Source organism: Elaeis guineensis, chromosome 1, assembly GCF_000442705.2.
Source record: "Elaeis guineensis isolate ETL-2024a chromosome 1, EG11, whole genome shotgun sequence".
In the NCBI taxonomy this organism is placed as follows: Eukaryota; Viridiplantae; Streptophyta; class Magnoliopsida; order Arecales; family Arecaceae; genus Elaeis; species Elaeis guineensis.
The window spans coordinates 175,709,421-175,730,306 of NC_025993.2; the positions used below are offsets into that span (position 1 = coordinate 175,709,421).

At 42.1% G+C, this 20,886-nt stretch overlaps 1 protein-coding gene across 2 annotated transcripts; it reads left to right on the forward strand.

Annotated features, from left to right (window-relative positions):
* Positions 1–828: 828 nt before the first annotated feature.
* On the forward strand, positions 829–20,392 carry LOC105039760 (putative U-box domain-containing protein 50). Of its 2 annotated transcripts, none has more exons than XM_019848212.3 (8): positions 829–1,080; positions 1,158–1,270; positions 1,359–1,486; positions 1,625–2,069; positions 3,386–3,523; positions 3,605–4,132; positions 5,633–6,334; positions 20,030–20,392. In XM_019848212.3, the coding sequence occupies exons 1-8, from the start codon at positions 921–923 to the stop codon at positions 20,219–20,221; spliced, it is 2,406 nt and encodes an 801-aa protein (XP_019703771.2). In that variant the 5' UTR covers positions 829–920; the 3' UTR covers positions 20,222–20,392. The 2 variants fall into 2 exon arrangements, with proteins under 2 accessions (XP_019703771.2, XP_029118747.1); XM_029262914.2 differs by having other exon boundaries at positions 830–1,080; positions 3,389–3,523.
* Positions 20,393–20,886: the final 494 nt, after the last annotated feature.

The window sequence follows — 20,886 nt, forward strand, 5'->3', positions numbered from 1 at the left end:
TGATGTGGTTTGCCCGATTACAATGTATATTATCATATATATATATATATATATAATAATACTTTGTGAAGAAGTATTGGAGTGTTGCCAACTCAGTTTCTCAAATGAGTTTTATTGTGCCACCTGAAAAAAATATCTCTTTACTTTAAATTATATTATTAATATATGATATTATTATATTTTTATAATTAAAATTTAAAATTTTTTATATTAAATTATATTATTAATGTATGGTATAATTATATTCTTATAATTAAAGTCTATTTATATAAGTAGTTTAGGATATGAAGTGTTCCTAAGAATTTGAATGAATATTATTTTACTATTTATATATAAATTTTTTAATTTAATTATATTTAGAAAAAAATTTATTTTTATACATTCGATTCCATACAACGTGCGAATCCTTGGCTAGTTTTATATATAATTTTATATTTAAAATGAAGAAAGAGGAGTTGAATGATTAAATTATTAATGGCCCACGGTGAAGTTGATCCACTTAAGAATTTTTGGAGGCGGGTCTCGGCTGCCTGCCGAACCACCCCTTGTTGGCGAGTCTGCCTGGTCGACTCGCCCAACTCAGCCTAGTCGAGGGGAGGAGCCGGGGGCGTCACATTGGAACTCTGGGAGAAACTTGTGGAAGCCTGCGGAGTGTAGAAAGAGCCAACTTTCTGCCGTCCTAAACTCTAGAAAATGCCGGCATTCTTAGCCAATCCCTTGATATCTCCAAATGAAAACATTTAGATAATATAACCCATATAGCTTTTTCAAATCCTTAGCAAACATGGAGAACTACAATAACTTTTCAAACTCATGGTCACTAGAATTTTTACCAGAATTCCTGATTTAAGGCCGATATCTTAGTCATAAACATCCTGTGGAGAACACAAAATCTAGTCCAAGGAAGCTTGGGGTAAAACATGGCAGTCCAGCAAGAGAAGGTTTATGTTGCTGTTGGGAAGGATTTACATCAAGGACTTGGAACTTTAGGGTGGGCTCTTAGGAACTGGTCTTCTCAATCCGTTTCCTTTGTCATCCTGCATGTTAGCCATGTCTCCAAGGATTTCGTATACACCTCATGTAAGCAATGATCCCAAATTCTATTTCGGTCACCCCTCCAATCGTGCTTAATGTGCTCTTATGAGTTTTTTTTTCAGTTGGGACGCTTCCAATTAGTGCAGTGAATGATGAGATGTTGGAGGTTTTTAGAACGATGGAACAAGATAGAGTAGACAAGCTCTTGGGCAAATACATGGCCTTTTGTAACAAAGTAATTCTTATGTTCCACTGATTAATTCTAATGCAACGGCATAATTGGGTTACGTTCTATGCTCATCACCATTTATTGGTTTCCACAGGTGAAAGCAGAAGTACTGAAGATCGAGAGATCTGATGAAAGCATCCATAACACCATCATTGAGTTGATATCTAGTCTTCATATCAGAAAATTGGCCATGGGCATCACATTCACAAAATCTTTGACACGGTAATTAACGAGGAAGCTTTATTCATTTCAACGTTGGACACAACTATGCTTCTTTAAAATTCTTTTTTTATATTAACAGATCAGAGTTTGCTAATCTTCATGCCATTGATATATACACACATGTTACTACCTAAATAGGAAAGTGAAGGATGAAACTAGTATCCCATATTATGTTCACAAGCACAAGCCGGAGTTTTGCGATATATTCATGGTATGTGGAGGGAAGCTGGTTTTCCTTAGAGAAGAGAGAGATGAAGGAGACTACTTTGAAGATGAACAAGGAATGATGGTTGCAGATCTCAGGAAGAAGTCCAAGGAAAAGTGCTGTATTAAGGGGTGGCTGGGCAAGATATTAATTGATAGCAGTCTGTGTTGCACCGACCATGGATCTTCTCGTCATTTTTCCTTGCCTCCTAACATGCCAGAAGAAACTAGTAGATGGGAAGATCATTGTGAAGAAATCGAGAATCATATCCAATGGCTGCTATCATCAAACCCAGAAGGGTGGTTGGAGGAAGAGGATAAAACCCTATCACTTGGCTCCATGGACCAGCCCAAGCTGGAGACTACGGTTTCTGACTTGGTAAGTATGAAAGTATAGTATTTTTATTTTATCAAATTAATATTGGTGGCAAACGTAGAGTTTATATTGGTTTTAGTGTAGACTCTTGCCGTCAAAATTAAAACGAGATATCACAACTATGCTGACATAGTTTGTAAGAAAATTTTTTTTTGTACATCATCTATGGTATAGAAAATTTGATGTGAAATATATTATTTTATTTAATTAAATCATATATTTTTTAATATATTTTTAATATTTTTAATTTTATTTTTTATTTTAAATTTTAAATATTAAAAATATTTTTTTAAAAAAATTATGATATCTCGTATTGATTTTATGACGATTTGCGTTGAAATAATGACTTCAGCACGCAATGTCATAAGTTTTTTAACGGATGCAGGGAAGGGCAATCGCAGGGATTTTGGCCCACCCTTGCTCTCGTGCCTAGCGGAAGAGATAGGACTCCGGTCCGGAGTCCTCTTACTCTCCCGTCTCCGATGATTTCGGGGATAGATACTCAAATCGGCTCAAATTAGGTCAGAAAACCCTTGGAAATCTCCTCTATACAAAGGCCTCCACTCCTCCGAGTTCATCGTGATTCCCCGAGAAATCATCACCTTACATTGGCTTTTCCGCCGGATGGATCGCTGGATCCCTCCCCGTTGGCGTCGCCGGACTAGGTATTGCCTTTTGGTTTCTTTTTCCGGCCCTGAATTATTTGAACCGGCAAGCCGCCGGTTGGGTTGAACAGGTGGTTCCTCTCTTCGATCCCCTTGTTCCCCTTGTTTGGGTCTCACCGACTCCCGCCGGTCGTCGCCGCCGACAGGATATTTCTCTCCTTATTGCTGTCGGGTGCCGTCATAGGTCGCCGGCCTCAAAGCTTCTATTGCTGTGGCTGGAGGAGAAGAGGGAAGGGGAGGACGCCCGTCTTCAAGAAGAAGAGAGGAAGAGAGAGGTCGTCCTTCTCTCTCTTCCCTGGTTATATATTTTTTTTATTATTTTATTTTAGATCAATTAGAGGATGGATCCTGGGATTCATCGATGGAGCCCAGTGAACTCCGTAGAGACTTTAAACAGATAGTCCTAGATTTTATTTTAATATTTAATTTTTATTCTGTAGGAGATTTTTTTTTTTTTAAAGATTATTGGGTTCGGGGCGTGACATAATTGCTGTGAAAAGATAATTACAAGCGTGTGAAAACTGTGTGAAACCAGGACGTCCTAGCGTATAGACTGGACTTTCAACACTAGAAAAACAATCGAAACAAAGTTGAGGTTATCCGGCAGCTCATCTATATATTTTATCTCACTAAGTTCTGTTTCTTCTCGAGAAGCAGCCAAAGGGAATTGAGGCCTTGAAAGCCAAGGTTGAGGAAGCTAAGAAGATGGCGGAGGAGAAGAAGATTGAAATAAAAGCCGACGTTGAGAGACGGGGAAAAGCTGAACGGTTTACCTCTCTCTGTAATCAATGGGTAATCAACACCTCTCTAACCACCATCATGGTATTACAAAAATTCTATTTTTAAAAAGATCGATCTAACACTTGGTTCCAGGTTGAGGAGATTGAAGCCAGCCTGAAAGAAGAAATAGCCAAGCAAGCCAAGTTGAAGGAAGAGATGGACAAAGTGAAAGACCAGGCAACAAAAGTCGCCGATGAGGTCGCCGAGAAAGCTAGTACGTTAGAATCGGTGCTCGGCCTTAACAAGGATCTCACGATGCAACTCGAGGCGTCCTCGTGGGAGAAGTCGCAGATGGAGGCTAGATTGCAGAAGGCGGTGTGCGCGAAGAATGAGATGGCTCGACAGGTGGAGGAGATTCGCCGCCAAAGAGACATGCTGTTTCAAAAGATCAAGTATTACATGCAGAGAGAGGCGGTTGCAGCAGCCGATGGTTCGAGCTGTGGTTACAGGGAGTTCACCGCCCGCGAGGTGAGGGACGCAACCGACGACTTCTCGGAGTGCATGATGACCTATGCTGACACAGAGGGCACGCTTTACAGGGGAGTAATTGGCCATATCACTGTGGCAATTCAGTTCAAGACTGAGTTCAGTTTGCAGTCACCAGATGGGTTCAAGGCCCAGGTGATCAGCTTAACTTCAACCTTAGCATTTGGGCTTTATCAACCCCCCCTTTTTTTTTTTTTCATATATATATATATATATATATAATGATCAAGCTAGAATAAGATCAATTGAATTTGAATTCAAATCCAAAATTCTATATCAATAATCTAAATTATTAAATATGATCTATTATCTCAAAATTATTTAGGCATAAAAAATAATATGATTTGAAGATCCCTAATCTATATATTAAAGTAGTCAAAAATTAGATAGTTAAATTAAATTAAATTAAATATATTTTTTTGATCACTTGATGCATAGATTTTGAATTTTCAAATTATATAATTTTTTGTATGCAAATAATTTTGTAGTAGTAGATTATATTTAATAGTTTGGATCATCGATGTAGAACTTCTATTGTCCAATTTTGATCTGATCGAATCAATCATATTCAAATCTGCCTCGTATATATATGAAACTAAGCTCGCTGTTTCATTTGAAACAAGACCCTAGACCACTACAATCACTGTCGGCCCTGGGGCGGATCAAAGCGGGCGACCGCCCCAGGCCCCTATTTTTTTGTTTTGTCAGGTGCCTGTCTGTACCAGCCAGAGCTCATGATTTTTGAAAATTTAGCAGTTATTCCTGACAGTGGTGAAACCCTGGGTACAGTGGTGAGGCTCTGGATACAGACAGGCCCCAGACCTAAAAAATATCAGGATCGGTCCTGACTACAATATCCGCTACTTGACTCCTTGCTCTCTCTTTTAGCTCCAGGTCTTCCGTTGGAAAAGCCTGGGGTCGCCAGGATAATGATTTCTTGCTGACCATAACATCTAGTTGTATCACCGTAACGTTTCCTGGAAGGCTCTCATTGCTTGTGGAAAATTTTATTTTGGACTTTGGAGTCGTCCTCAGCGTATAGAAGTTTTCTTGAGGCCAGCCACTAATGGAAAACTTCGTAGTGGGTTGATTTTTCAAAAGAGCCACATAGTATGGATGGAACTCTTGGGTCCACGTAATATCCACCTGTTGGTTCATGTATCAAATGCACTCATTAGATTTTGAGTTTCCCACCAAATTAACCATGCAGAGACCCCTTCCACCAAAAAAAACTGAGCCTACCGAGTCAACTTTAGATTGTTTTTCTGGAATCAGAATTATTAGTGAGACATTTGAACAAAATCAGGTCCACTTTCTTTCAGTTGTCTAGGCCACTACGACATCTATTTCCCACACCCTGATGAAAGCGATTTGAAGCAAAGTCTCCCATACAACCATCAAGAAACTCTCTGGCACCTTCTAAATGATGTCTCACTTGACCTGTAACAAACTTTTGGGACAAATATATCAAATTAAACGCCAAAGTCTTATCCGTGTCATGGTGGGAACCTGTGCATGCCCAGAACATACTGTCCTTGCAATCAGCTCAATGCAAGCTAATTCATCTTGTTTTAGTCTCACGTGCATCACACGTGTGCCAAGGAGTAACTAACTAACTTCTCTCGTTCTATTCAGATGGAGTGGCTCTGCAAGATCCGGCACCCCAACGTGATCGCCATGATCGGCGCCTGCGTGGACCACCGGTGCATCGTATTCGAATACATGGAGGGTGGCACCCTCCACGACGCCCTATTCTCAGCCTCCCTCTCCCGCCGTCCCACCGAATCCGTTCTCCTCCCCTGGCACGCCCGCATCCGCATCGCCGCCGAGGTCGCCTCCGCCCTCGGCTTCCTCCACTCCTCTCGCCCCCACACCGCCGCCCATGGCCGCCTCAGCTCCTCCCTGGTTTTCCTCGACCGCCACCTCTCCGCCAAGATCGCCGGCCTCCGCCGCTCCTCCTCCTCCGCCGCCGCCGCCGCCGCCGACGTCGCTGCCCTCGGCGCGCTGGTCCTCCAGCTCCTCACCGGCAGGGAGGCTGCCGCCGGCGAGGAGGTGAGGCGGGCGATAGGAAGGGGGAATCTGATGGGGATCTTGGATCGGACGGCCGGGGATTGGCCGCTGGACCTCGCGGCGGACTTCGCGTGGGTTGGGCTGCGGTGTGCTGCGACGTCGGAGAAGGATGGGGACAACGAAGAAGGCCAATGGACGGCTGGGATGGTGAGGGCACTGGAAGATCTGAAGAAAAGGGCGGAGGAGAGGAGGCAGATGAGGATGGGTGAAGGACACCAGAAGAAGGAACAGGAGATGCCCAATGCGTTCCTTTGTCCCATCTTACAGGTACCCTTTTTCTTTTTGGTTTGTCTCAACTTTTTCCTTTTAATATAAACACTTCTTTTATCTCTTCATATTAAATATCAAGTGATAAAAATAATAAGTAAGATTAAACAAACATTTTATGTTTCCAATCTGCTGCAAATAATTTTGATCATGGATCACGACCTTCTATCAAATATATATGTATCAAATATATATGTATATATATATATATTTGGAATAACCATGTAGAATACACAAGTCCAATATGATAAGCTTATGGAGAAAGCTGGAAAAGATTGTGATCTATATGCATGATTGATTATGTATGGGATTCTTTAAGTTTGGGAGAGGGGTAACAATTACTTGGAGAGGAACACGGTTATGGTTATATTGAAGAAAATCAAAAGAAATTGGAGAAAATTGCTCTGTTAATTACCACTTATTCATTTCTTTTTTATCTATGTGAGAGTTTTTTTTTTTTAAGAGATAATCATGAGATTTTTCTCTATTATCCTTAATTTTTCAGCTGGGCTTTTATAGAAAGTCTTGGCTTTTGCTTCTTTTTGAAATTTCTTATTGGTTACATTGTTTGGATGGTTTTTTCTTTTTTTCAAACTCTCTATTAATCCTAAGTAAGTCAGATATCGAAAGGGATGGAATATCATAGTTTATTTATAATGGGAAAGATCCTCTGGAACAATATATAGAATATATTGCAATGAGTTATAAACTTCTGTGAGAAAATTTAATTTTGCAAAATAGTAAATGGAGCTAGTTGACTCAAAAGCGCTCTAAAATTTAATAATTATTTAAATTTGAGCTTCGAACTATTTTATGTAAGGTAATAGCTTGTCTTAAAATTTTAATGCCTGAGTCATCCTATCGCAGCCTTTCTTCGATAGATAATCAGTAGTCGATTTGAAGTCGATTAGGAGCCGCACCTGTTATTCGACAGCAAAAACGTCAGAAGATGATGTGCCGTCACCGAAGAAAATACACACATTTAAAGCCGAGCCAAAGACGATAAAATTGATGAGAGAGAGATGGTACTAGGCCCTGCTCGATGTCGGAGAAGAAGAACCTATAAAATAAGTCCTACCGGAGGTGGCTCCGATGGAAATCCTTCGATACTCAAGTCAGTGAGGTGGCTCGAGAGGGAAGAGTGACAGAGTCTCTAGATCATAAAATAGTACGTGAATGCATACATAGAGGGATCCCTGCTTATCTTTATTTATAAAAAAAGCAAAATGAATGGTGAGGGGATAAGTGATCATGTCGATCATATCCTATCGTACGGTACCGCATGGGCATCTTTAAATACTGACAGCGAGCGTACTTTCTATTCGGCGTGCTCATGGTGGTGGACACTACCGGATGTGGAATATAATAAATGACCATATGGGCGTATTTAATAAAATCGTAGTATCTCATTACGGCGCGCAGCTAGCCGATCAGAATATGATGTCTGAGTGACATGACCTTGATGTGGTCTGTCAGAATTGTATGATGGCCATGTTCAGCGTTCAGCTAGTCGGTGGAGGTCTGTGTAGTCGGAGTCGGTAAAATGAGGCCATTGAGGGGTGACACCCCACCATTGACTGACGTAGTCGGCCGTAAGCCGAATATGAAGTCGGTTGCATGCCGCATATTGCTCGATATAGTGGGCCGTAAGTGGCATATAAATCCTGGTCGAGCTGGTGCCAATCAGGGGTGAGTAGCCTTTAGTTGGCTGGGTGTCCACGTTGGTGCCCGACGTCGACCATGCCCGAGCGAAACTCATGAATCCGAGCCGGGTTGAATGGCAGTGGCTTAGTCGATGTAGCTTTCTTAGTCAGCTTAGAGATGAGAAGGCTTAGTAGTCGGCTAAGTGACGGGGATCTACCTTAACACTTGCCCCCTCAACTTTCGAGTCCGACTTTATGGTTAGTCGGACGAATGGAGTTCGTCTTCAGATAGATCTGAGTTACTTTAGCTGATTGCCACTCAATTGTCACTTCATGGGGTGGACCGTCATCTTATCTTTTCGTAGAACGTGCAGTGGTGTCGTTCCATCATAGATCGTGCGACAATAAATATCGTGAAGCTCGAGATGATCTTCCACATTAATGACAGGAGATCGACTGGTAGGATAATAATGAGCATGTGCACTCGAGTCATCCGCATATCGGCTGCCCATTGGTCCAATCCATGATCACGCAGATTGAGCCTACTCGGCAAGATCTGAATGGTGGTGCGCCGAACGAATGCCAAGATGATCGGCTGAGATTGTCGTCACGTGTCATGATCTCCAAATTAGGCATGATACTCGGTGTCGATCTTGACCGTCGAAGAAACCTATAAATAGGGGGCTTGATCCCCTCCCATTTTTGATTTCATTGTTTCCACTCCGCCTTATGTCTGTCCCGCTCCCTCCTTCGCAGAGAGTTTAGCTGCCGACGAGTCATCTTCTCCGATATCGGTCTTCCGTCGCCATTATCGTCGTTGCCATCGGGCCACTTTTCTTTCTCAGAGGTTTCTTTCTCGATCATTCTCTCTTCTTTTTGGCCTTTTTTTATTCTTCCTTTTTATGGCTTCTATTGGTAGAGAGTCCGGAGATGAGAATCCGATCGATGACCGAAGTTCTCAAGCTCCAGCCATCTAGAGGGTGACTGAGGAAATTACTGGGGATGAGCCCGATGAGGCATCTTCTCGACAGGATCAGTCAGATCCAAACAAGTCGGATGAACAGCCGACTGTCGAGAACACCTATGGACCTCTTGCAAAGAGATCTGAGTTGATTGAGTCAGCCATTAATCAACTAAGGGGACATTATCACATCCCTAGTTGGTATCGATTAATGGCGTCTGATGAAGGAGGCCGGGTTGTTCATCTTTGTAATGGCTATATTACCATCTATGAGGAGTTTCTTTGATCGAGACTCTGATTTTCTCTCCATCTTTTCTTTGCCAATATCCTTAACCTCTATGAGGTCATTCTTGCTCAACTTGCTCCCAACTCCATCCGTATTCTGGTTTGTTTTGTCATTTTTTTTTATCTTCTTCGGGTTGAGCCTTGTGTTTCTTTGTTTTGGGCTATTTTTGTATTGAAGAAACATCCTCGAGAGTGGGGATAGTGGTTCTTCTGTCCTCTGCCCCATCAATAGCTTTTCAAAAAGCTTTCTTCTTCTATTCATGGGTGGAAGTGTAAGTTTTTCTACATTACTGCCGACCACCCGTGGGGCTTCGACTGGATCTGGACGACTCCCAATCTCTTTTCAAATAAAAATGACACAGTCTTAGAGGAAAATCGAGAGACATACGAGAAGTTATTCAAGGTTCAGATCCCCGCGCATCAGGAGCTGCTCAAGGAGCAGCCCCTTTACGATATCGGGATTAGCCTGACTAGCTATCTCAGTAGTCTTCTTTCCTATAAACTTTTTATAGTTTCTACTTTACTTGTAGACCGACTCTCTTCTCTTTTTGTCGTATTCATACAGGTATGCGAGTTACGGCGAGATCTCTAAAGGAGATGATTCAGAAGAAGAAGATCAAGGCGGCATCTGGATCTAGCGATTCATCTCGGCCACCAAAGAAGTTGAGAGAGGAGTCTCCTTCTCAGGTATCGAGAAGTATGCAGCCGCCATCGTCGCTTCGAGTACCATCACCATCACCTCGAGTTCCACCGAAGCACTCATCTTCGCCACCTTCCATCGAAGTCATCACGGTTGCGGCTTCTCCCTCGACCAATGACGATGTGGTGGTCATCAAAGTGCCGGCAAGGTCGGCGGAAGCGGTCCCAGTCCTTTCGATCCAAGCCAGATTCGGAAGAAGCCACGAAGGTGCCGACAAGGGTAAGGCATCGATGCTTCCCCGTTTCACTGTCCGGACTATGATCCAGACATGCCTTCAAGGGAGTCGATAATCACAATTGGGATGGTGCTTCAAAGCACCGATTAGGTGCTTCAAGACTGCCGACTTGTCGAGGAGTTGGCAAGAATGATTATGCTTCATGTGGACTGGGAAGTCAGAAAGGCACACCCAATCTTGGAGATCCAGTCGGACGCTTACTTGTCGTTGATCAGGGTAAGCGTCCAACCTTTCCTTATTCAGTTTCTTTCTGAATTATTTTTAGCCGAGTAGATGACTTAGCCATTTCTTTTTTGTTTTGCAGATGATCCACGACATTACAGTATTGTTGGAAGGGTTGATCAAATCTGCTCAGATCAACCACAACTTGGAGGACCATGCCCAAACCACTCGTGCACGGACCGAGGTCTCCGACAAGCTCCTTCGAGCCATTGAAGAGTAAGAGAGGAAGAGCAGAGAGAAGATATCTCTGTTGGAGGTCGAGTTGGCAAATTCGGCGACCCAGCAGAGGAAAAAGAAGGAGGAGTTCGAGAGGTGGAAGGCCGACTATCAGAAGGAGATGGATTTGACTGAGAGCGCCCTCACCGAGGAGAAGGAAAGGGTGCTAAAGGCTAAGAGGGCTGCCAAAGAGGTTGAGAAGACCGCCATCGAACTTTAAGAAAAATTGACGACGATAAAAACTCGAGCCCAAGAAGTTGCTTCTCGGACACTGGCCGAGTTTCACGATTCCAAGGAGTATGAGGATGATCTCGCTGATGCCCGTGCGGACGCATTCCAGCTTGGGTTCGCGAAATACAAGAAGCAAGTTTGCCATCTCATGCCCAAAGTAGACTTGAGCTCTATACAACCCGACAAAGAATTCATGCGATGAGGAAGCAGAGGCCGAGGAGGACCGTCCCCAACTGACTTCTTAAATTTTTTGTGTACTTTTTTTGACTTTCAGCCATGTACCTTCTTCTTATTTTGTAATAAACTCCTCCGAAATGAAATAAAATCTTCTTTTTTTTTTTAATTTGTGAATTATCAGACTTAAGCCTTATGCATGCTTTCCTTCTTTCTTAGCAATCTTTCCATAAAATTGACTAAGTAATAGAGTCGATAATAATACAATGCAGTCAGTTGGAAATGGCAGACCAACTAAGCCACAATCGAACTAATAGGTTTAATAAAATCTTCTGAGTTTTGTAATCGATAATAAAGCAAAATAGCAGCAAACCAAGTAGGTCGTAGCGGAATTAACAAGCTTAAAAAAATTCTTTAAGTCGGTAGTCAGCTTTTGTAGGCGAACTCGGCCAGAGCGAAGTCATAGTCGTAGATTATTCACTGTGGATTGTCCCATTGTATAGGAATTTATAGGAGGTTTTAGGATCAGTAGATCCTTGGCTAGTCGGTGTTGAGCCGACTTATCATAACTTATTTTCGTCAGATCGTATGATGAACTGTAACCCATATGCTCGCGGTCCTTGGGCCGTTGTAAGTATGGTGGCAGTTGTTGGACCTTGCAGCTCCGGTAATTGGGCATTAGCCGATTAACGCAATGATTTTATCTAGGTCTCGCATTCAACCTGGCGTCGTAGCTTTCGACAGGCACGCTTACAGTTGAGGGGTCCATCCATTGTTAGGAACGGATCCACTCCCGACTTCATTAGTCAGGTGTCAGTCGACTAGCACTTCGTCGAATATAAGCCGATGAGAGAGTGGTTGTGTTGCAGTTTTTTGAAAATTTGAACTACATGGTGCAGAATTTGCAGAAAGAAGATCTTTTTATTGATAAAGGCATTCTTATTGATAGTACATCCATAGGTTCTCGATGTTTCAAATCTGAGGGATTTTGATGCCATCCAAATTCTCAATTTTGTAGGTCCCTGATCGCAGGACTGTCGAGATTCTATAGGGACCTTCCTAATTTGGAGATATTTTTTTTGCTCAGTGGGCCTAGAAATTTTTGCTGTTCTATGGACTAAGTCTCCTACTTGAAAGATTTTTGGCTTAACTCAGGAGTTATAATATCATGCTATCTTTTGTTAGTAGGAGACCATTCTTAGTCGGGCTTGTTTTCGAGTTTTCTCAAGCAAATCTAAGTTTGTTCATCAATTGTCCAAATTGGTTGATTCGTCGTAGTGTTCTACTCGAATTGAAGGTAGGCCGATTTCAATTAAATTATGGTTTCAGTTCCGAACGCCAACTTGAATGGAGTCTCTTCGGTCGGGCTTCAAAAAATTATTCGATAAGATCACAAGACATTGCGAAGCTCATCGGCCCAACTTTCTTTAGCTTGACCGATTCTAGTCTTCAGGCCTTGAAAAATCATCTTGGTGGTCACCTCAGCCTCCCCATTGGATTGAAGATGCCCGACTGAAATGAGCTTGTGGATAAAATGATACTTTGCACAAAATTCTTCAAACTTGACATTGTTGAACTAGCGACCATTGTCGGTGATGATCAGTCGAGGCAAACCAAATCGGCAGACAATAGATTTTTATAGAAAACTGATAGTCTTCTGTTCTGTTATTTGTGCCAGCAGTTTAGCTTCGATCCACTTAGTGAAATAGATGATGGCTACTACGAGAAATCTTTTTTATCTACTGACAGGCAGAAATGGATCGAGTAAGTCGACACCCCATTGGTCGAATGATCAGGGTGTGAAAATGGCTATGAGGTGGTTGGATGGAAGCCTCTGGATATTGGTGAATCTTTAACATTGGTCATATTCTGCATCAAGTCATAGACATCTTTCTGCATAGTCGGTCAGTAATATTTTTGTTGGAGAATTTTGTAGGACAGTGATTTACCCCCCAGTGATTGTCACAAATACCTTTGTACACCTCCCGAAGAGTGTAGTCGGCCTTAGAAGGTCGGAAACACTTGAGCAGGGGTAGAGACACTGACCTTCTGTAGAGTTGATTGTCAATGATCACATATCGAGTTGTCAACCTCTTTAGTCAGCATGCCTCCACAGGATCAGTCAGTAAGGTTTCGTTCGTCAAGAAGTTGATGAACGGATCAATCCAACTCGGCTCATGTCTGACTTAAACCTAACGAACTTCTTCCTTTGAGTCAATGCTCGGACTCTTAAGATACTCGATGAAAATTTTTCAAGCTCTGCACAATCAGAAATGGCGAGACGAGATAGAGAGTCAGCTTGGACATTCTCAGAGCAAGGGATGTGAGAAATTTTGAAGTGATCAAAATATGATCGTAGAGACTTAAGCCTTTGTAGATATCTAAAGACAACAGGATCTCAGACCGCATATTTTTCTTAAGATTGTTTGACGATGAGTTGCAAGTCGATGAATATCCGTAGGTGCTTCACACCGAGATCCTTAGCGATCTTGAGTCCGGCTATTAGAGCCTCATACTCCACTTAGTTATTTAAAGCCTTAAAGTTGAATCGAAAAGCATACTTGATCACCATCCCATCAATATTGGTTAAGATCAAACCCACGTCACATTCTTGAGCATTTGAAGCTCCATCCATGTGTAGAATCCATGCGGGCTCTTGAGTGTTCTCTGGGGAGTTATTTTTGACTTAGTTGTTATCGGTTGGGATACACTCGATGATAAAGTTGGCGAGAATCTGAAATTTCATCGATGTTCTTAGGATAAAAAAAAAAATCGAATTCAATGAGTTTAACTGCCCACTTCACCATTCTCTCTGAGATATCCGATCTATGAAGTACAGTCCTTAGGAGAAGGTCGGTCAAAATTTTTACTAAATGGACTTGGAAATAGGGCCATAACCATCGAATAGTTGTGATGATTGTGAAGATAACCTTCTTAATCCTAGAATATCTTATCTCAGCATCGTGCAGCACCCGACTTATGTAGTAGATGGGTCTTTGTACTTTTTCTTCTTCTCGGACTAGCATCGAGCTGACGGCTTCTGAAGTGGTTGCCACATACATGAGTAATTCATCGCGAGTGCTGGGTTTCATCAGAAGTGGAGGAGAGTTAAGGTATTGCTTTAACTCATCGAAGGATTTTTGGTACTCTTCCGTTCAGGTGAAGTCTTTCATTTGCTTGGGGATCTTGAAGAAAGGGATGCACCGTTCCACAGACTTGGAGACGAATCGGCTTAAAGATGCGATATGCCCTGCCAATCTTCGAATGTCCTTCCAGAAATTAGAAGGCTTCATATCGAGAACCGTCTTGATCTTCTCGAAGTTGGCCTTGATGCCTCTCTTTGTCACTATAAAGTTGAAAAATTTTTTCGACGTGATGCCGAAGGCGCACTTAGTAGGATTTAGTTTCATCTGATGCTTCCTTAAGACATCGAAAGCTTTAGCCAAATCACTGATATGGAGAGTAGCTTCAGTACTTTTCACGAGCATGTTGTTGATATAAACCTCTATATTGTTTCCAATCTGATCTTTGAAGACTTTACTGACCAGCCTCTGATATATTGCTCTGATATTTTTTAGGCCAAAGGACATGACTTTATAATAGTACAGACCTCTGTCGGTGATAAACGTCGTCTTCTTCTCATCCTCGAATGCCATTCGAATCTGATTGAATCTGGAGAAGGTATCCATGAAGTTGAGCAGCTGATGTCCCGACGTCACATTAGCTAGCTGATCTATTTGGGGGAGCGAAAAACTATCTTTGGGACATATTTTGTTCAAATCGATGGAGTCAATGCAGATCCGTCATTTACTGTTTGCTTTCTTGACCATAACTACACTCGCGAGCCAATCTGGATAGATTGCCTCACGGATGAAGTCGGCCGTCAATAACTTATCAACCTCTTCATCAATGGCCTTCTGTAACTCTGGAGTGAAGCTCCTCTTCTTTTGCCTCATTGACTTGTGGTCAAAGTCGACATTTAGTCGATGGACAATAACTTTTGGAGGGATGTCTGGCATGTCTGAGGCAGACCAGACGAAGATGTCGGTATTTCTTTTCAAAAAATTGATCAGCTCCTCTCATAGTTTCTTACTTAGTGAAGATCCAACTTGAATGGTTCTAGTCGAGTCTACACCGTATAGAGAAACTGAGATAAGCTACTCCGCAGGTTCTCCCTAGCTTTCGATTTCTCTCTGATAAAGCCCACATCGATGAAGAGAGCTTCAGCTGGTCTTTTTCCATTGAGAATAGTTAAGTAACATTATCAGACCAACTATTGGTCTCCTCACATCTCATCGAGTCCATTCTTTGTCGGAAAGTGCACGGGCAGATGGTAAGTTGAGACGACTGCTCAAAGTATATTTAATCCGGACCATTCCAAGATGATGTTATAGGCGGATGGGACCCGAGCTACGAGAAAGTTGAGGTGAACGATCTATTGTCAAGATGGTTGCCCGACCGTGACAGAGAGTTCAATCTCATCCTCCATTTTGATCGAGTCACATATAAATCTGACTAGAGGAACATTAACAGGTTTGAGAAGTTTAGTAGAAAGTCATCACATTCAGAAGAAACAATCATAGAAAATCATATCAGCAGAACTTTCATTATCGACAAGATATCTTTCTACATTATAATTGACAATTGTCATTGATACAACTGCAGCATCATTGTGGGGAGTCTGGACTCCTCACAAATCCGCTTCGATAAAGATGATGTCATTGTCGGCATGCTGGCGCTTGAAAATGCTTCCGCAATCATCTGCCCCCCAAAGTTGCTGTCCCATCGAGATCATGTTGATCACGTCCGCCATCGGTTGGACGTGAGTCTCCTCCTTGGGTTCTAGATGAGACAGATCGGATGATAGCTGCATAGGTTGCTCCCACACATACTTTCCTAGATACCCCCATCTTATCAGGTTCTCGATCTCATTCTTCAACTGGTGGCACTCCTTTGTGTCGTATCCATGGTCGCGAGGGAAGCGGTAGTAGCGCTTCCAATCATGAGAATTCATCTTCATTGGCGGGGGTCGACGAAGGAAGCTTTCTCTTTCTATCTCCATCAGAATCTATGATTGAGAAGTAGTCAGAAGAGTGTAGGAGTTATACCTACCCACAAAATTTTTGGGCTTCTGGCTTAATCGGGAAGATGGAGCCTCCTTCTCGGTACGGATCCGACTAGGCTCTCCGAAGCTGCCTCCTTTTTTTGCCTTCTTCTTCTGACCCTTTTCCTTAAATTGGTGTTGGTCAGTCATGGCTTCCTCGATGCGGATGTACTTCTACGCATGCACGAGGAGTTCGGCATTGGACCAAGAAAATATCGTTCAGAGAGTAAGTGAACTTAGAGTTCCGGAGTCCCCACTTCATCACTACGATGGCCGTCACCTCATCGAGGTCCTTGACCTCCAGGATGGCAATGTTGAAACGTGCCACAAACATCCGTAAAGACTCCTCGTCCTGCTGCCGAACAAAGAAGAGGCTGTTAGTAGTTTTGGACACTCTCCAGTTTGTGCCGAAGTGTGTCACGAACAGTTGTTCAAACTATTCAAAAGGGTTGATGCTTCCCGACTGCAGCCCCGAGTACCATGCTCGCATGATTTTTCGGGGTGTAATCGAGAAAGGAATGCAGAGAAGGGTATCAAATGCCCCTTGCAAAAGTATGAAGACTTTGTAACTCTCAAGATGATCAAGTGGGTCGGTGGAGCCGTCTTACGGCTCAATTTGCGATATTTTGAACCGACTAAGAATTGGCCCATCAAGGATCCATCTTGAGAAAGGCAGACTCGTACTGATGTCGAATTCATTGGTTGGGTCTCGATGGTTGGTCTAGAGCCATTCTAGGTAGCGATCTATCTCCTTCAGTTTTCAATCGTACTCATCCAGCCGTTGTTGCGACACATCAGGATGCCGCGACTAGCTTGGAGTAGAACCTTCCTCAGAAAAAGATCTCGACAGAAACTGCAGCCTCTTCCCCTTGTGATGAGTTCATCGAGGGGAACGTGGAGGCCGGTGGTTGTCGAAATCGGCATGCGAAGCATGCCGCGACTCCGAACGCACTGGCCGTCGGGCAGATGGAGAACTCACTCGGTGGGAGTGCTACGTTGAGTGGCAAGTTAGTGATCACAGTCGATGACTGTGCTTGGAAGGCTTATCACACGGTGCGACCTCTTCCAGCCGCTGTTGTTGTTGTTGGAGACCTTGAATAGCCTCCGTCATGTTTTTCATCTGCTGCACGAGGACAGCAAATCCAGGATCCGTCGTCACCAGCAGTCGTAAAGTGCTCAGCTCTCCACAGATCGTCGAAGGTGCATCACACCGTGATAAACGTCGAACAAAACCAGCAGAAATATTCTGTGCCCTTGTCTTGGCCATGGAGGTCCTTGAGAGAGAAGATTTTTTTCTGCTCAATGCACCCCCTACCTTGTGCGCCAAACTGTCACGGCCTTTCTCCAATGGATAGTCGGTAGTCGGTCTGGAGCTGACTAGGAGCCGCGCCTGTTATTCGATGGTGGGAACGCCGGAAGATGATGTGCCGTCATTGGAGAAATGCACACGGTCAAGATCGAGACCAAGGACGATAAGGTTGATGAGAGAGAGATGGTACTGAGCCCCGCTCGATGTTGGAGAAGAACTTGCAACACAAGTCCCATCAGAGGTGGCTCCGACGGGGACCCTCTGACGCTCAAGTCAATGAGGTAGCTCGAGAGGGAAGAGTGACAGAGTCTCTGGATCGTAAAATAGTGCGTGAATGCATACCTGGAGGGATCCCTACTTACCTCTATTTATAGAGGGAGCAAAATAAATGGTGAGAGAACCAGTGATCATGTCCATCATGTCCAATCGTACAGTGTCGCATGATGCCGTGTGGGCATCTTTAAATGCTGATGGTGAGTATGCCTTCTATTCGGCGTGCTCATGACGGCGGATGCTATAGAGTGTGGGGTATAATAAATGATTCTATGGGCGCATTTAATAAAATCATAGTATCCCATCACGACGTGCAGCTATCCGATCAGAGTATGATGTCTGAGTGATATGACCTTGATGTGGTCTGTCAGAATTGTATAATAGCCATATTCGGCGTTCAGCTAGTCGGCGGAGGTCCTTGTAGTCGAAGTCAATAAGATGAGGCCACTGAGGGGTGACACCCCATCAGCGACTGACGTAGTCGGCTGTAAGCCAAATACGAAGTCGGTTGTATGTCGCATATTGCTCAACATAGTGGGTCGTAAGTGGCATGTAAATCCTAGTCGGACTAGTGCCGACCAGGGGTGAGCAGCCTTTAGTAGGCTGAGTATCCACGTCGGTGCCCGACGTCGCCCGTGCTGGGTGAGACTCGTGAATCCGAGCTAGGTTGAACGGTGGTGGCTTAGTCGGTGTAGCTTTTTTAGTCGGTTTAGAGACAAGAAGACTTGATAGTCAGCTAAGTGACGGAGATCTACCCCAAAACATCCCATGGGATCCAAAGAAGACTCGAGGCCTGTTTGGTATTCTTGGAGCAATTAGACTTGTTGACTAGCGAGCCCGCTTAAGTCCTAACCTAAGTAGCAGCTTGTTGGCCCGATTGGTCTGTGCAAACAAAAAAAATCAAAAAAAAATCCATAGATATCTTTTTTTTTCCCCTACAGCATGCGATTGGAAGGTGATGGATTGATATGTCCATGTCTAAATGGCTACTCAATCCAGAATCCAGCAGAAAATCCAGATTACCTGACATGCCCCCGAGAGGATGGGAGCAAGGACTCGATTATATATTAGCATGTAATTTTTTTTTTTAAAGTCCTTGATTTGTAATCTCTAGATTTCTATATTAATAATTATTTCTATATAACTAATTAATTATATATGAATAAACTAAGTTCCCTCTATGAAACTTGTATGTATGAATATTTTTATTTTATCCCTTATGCAAATACATCAATTTTATTTATGATATTTGTGGATAACCGACACAACCATCTAGCCTGATGGCCAAAGATGATTCTTCTGGTATTATTTTGAAAAGTGTATAATTCATATTTGTTATGATAAAGAAAAAAAAAATAATCTAGTACGCAAGGCTCTCACCATTCTAGAGATAACAATATTATCTTTATGTGTCAAGAGATTGTTCTCATATTTTGAGCCCATGCCCTTTAAGTCACAATGAAGCAACCTTAGCATTACGCCAAGGCTCACCCTCTTGCTATAACAAATAAGGCTCACCCTCTTGCTATAACAAATAAAAAAAGAGCATAAGTCTTGTGAGCATTATAGTCGTTCTCATGAGTTAAGCAACAAATCAATTGTTGTGATAGTTTTAGAATATACCTTCCCAAATAGATAGTATTCTATCTTTTGTATCTTAGTAGAGAAATTTGTACTTGTGCTCTTATAAGTCATTGTTTCTTCTTCTTCCACTACTCTGCACAAGATAACGCGCACCCGTTATTTAGGCATAACTAACCGATGCCATCTACTTTGATGGGAATAGTTGAGTGGTACACAAATTTATTATTGTTATAACCAAAGATGATTGTTCTGGCATTATTTGGAAGAGTGTATAATTCATATTTGCGATGATAAAGAAAGAATAATGAAATTTTTCTTTTTCCACTGCTCATGCACAAGATAATGTGCACCTCGTTATTTAGGCCTAACTAGCTGATACAATCTACTTTGATGGGAATAGTTGAGTGGTACATTGGTTTATTATTGTTATCACCAAAATGATTGTTCTAGCATTATTTTGAAGAGTGTATAATTCATATTCGTTATAATAAATACGAAGAATGTAAATTTTACGAGCATGATGGGTATTCTCATGAATCAAGCAATAAATCGATTGTCATGATATGTTAAGAATATACCTTGACAAATGGAAATTATTTTATCTTTTGCATCTTAGTGGAGTAATATGTACTTTTGCTCTGTATATGAAGTCATCATTTGTGTGATACACTTCTTTGACGTATGACTATGGAGAAAGCTATTTAAAAAATTCTTATATCGATGAACTAATGAAATTTGCTTCCTACTTCTTTTCCTAGGAGGTGATGAAACAACCACATGTGGCAGCAGATGGATTCTCTTATGAGTTGGAAGCCATAAAAGAATGGTTGGATGGTGGCCACGAGACTTCTCCAATGACCAACTTAAAGTTAAATCATAAGCATTTGATGTCAAATCATACCCTTCGTTCTCTTATTTACAATTGGCAGCGGACAAACCAATTCCTGTAGATGATGAACAACTATGATGGACAATTTACAGGAAAATTGTTGAGCCATCTACCGCAAATTCAAAGCAAATTGGAAATGTCCTCGAGTTGTTACACAGTAGAAGAATGTTTGAAAACGTTATTATGAAGTAATAATGCACTATATTACCTTTGCAAGGAGGCTACCACCAAATTTTGCAAAGTTTGCAAATTTTTAGCCTTTTTCTTGATAAGGTCCAATTTTAGATGGCTTTTTTGTTATATATCCATTTTTTTTGTGGGAATCTTTGTTTTATAAACAGATATACTATTTAGCTCTCTTTTTTGATGATATAATCAACTTATGGTTACAAATTAATTGAAATTATGAAATTTTCAAAAGAGATCGCAAAGCTATAAGTTGGAATCAAATAGTATTGAAAAAAAGAAAGGAGAATAGTTTATAACATAATTCCTTACACATTAAAGGAATTTGTAGGGTTCAATTCTTTTACACACATACATGCATAGATGGATGAGAGGTTTAGATGTTGGGGTTGGGTTCAGGGATTGACAAGGAGGGAGCAAAGCGAGTTTGAACCTTGTCAAGAAAATTGAGATTCAATACTATGAATATATATTCATAGACCATAGTGTAAAAAATTTAAAAATTAAAATAATGATAATTGCATACTATATAATAAAGCC

What these genes read in the sequence shown, in the direction of transcription:
- LOC105039760 (XM_019848212.3), top strand. Translation starts at nt 921, where the DNA reads ATGGCAGTCCAGCAAGAGAAGGTTTATGTTGCTGTTGGGAAGGATTTA. An exon ending in CAGATGGGTTCAAGGCCCAG is followed by an intron (nt 4,133 to 5,632) that starts GTGATCAGCTTA and finishes CGTTCTATTCAG; the next exon opens with ATGGAGTGGCTCTGCAAGAT. An exon ending in TCCTTTGTCCCATCTTACAG is followed by an intron (nt 6,335 to 20,029) that starts GTACCCTTTTTC and finishes TTCTTTTCCTAG; the next exon opens with GAGGTGATGAAACAACCACA.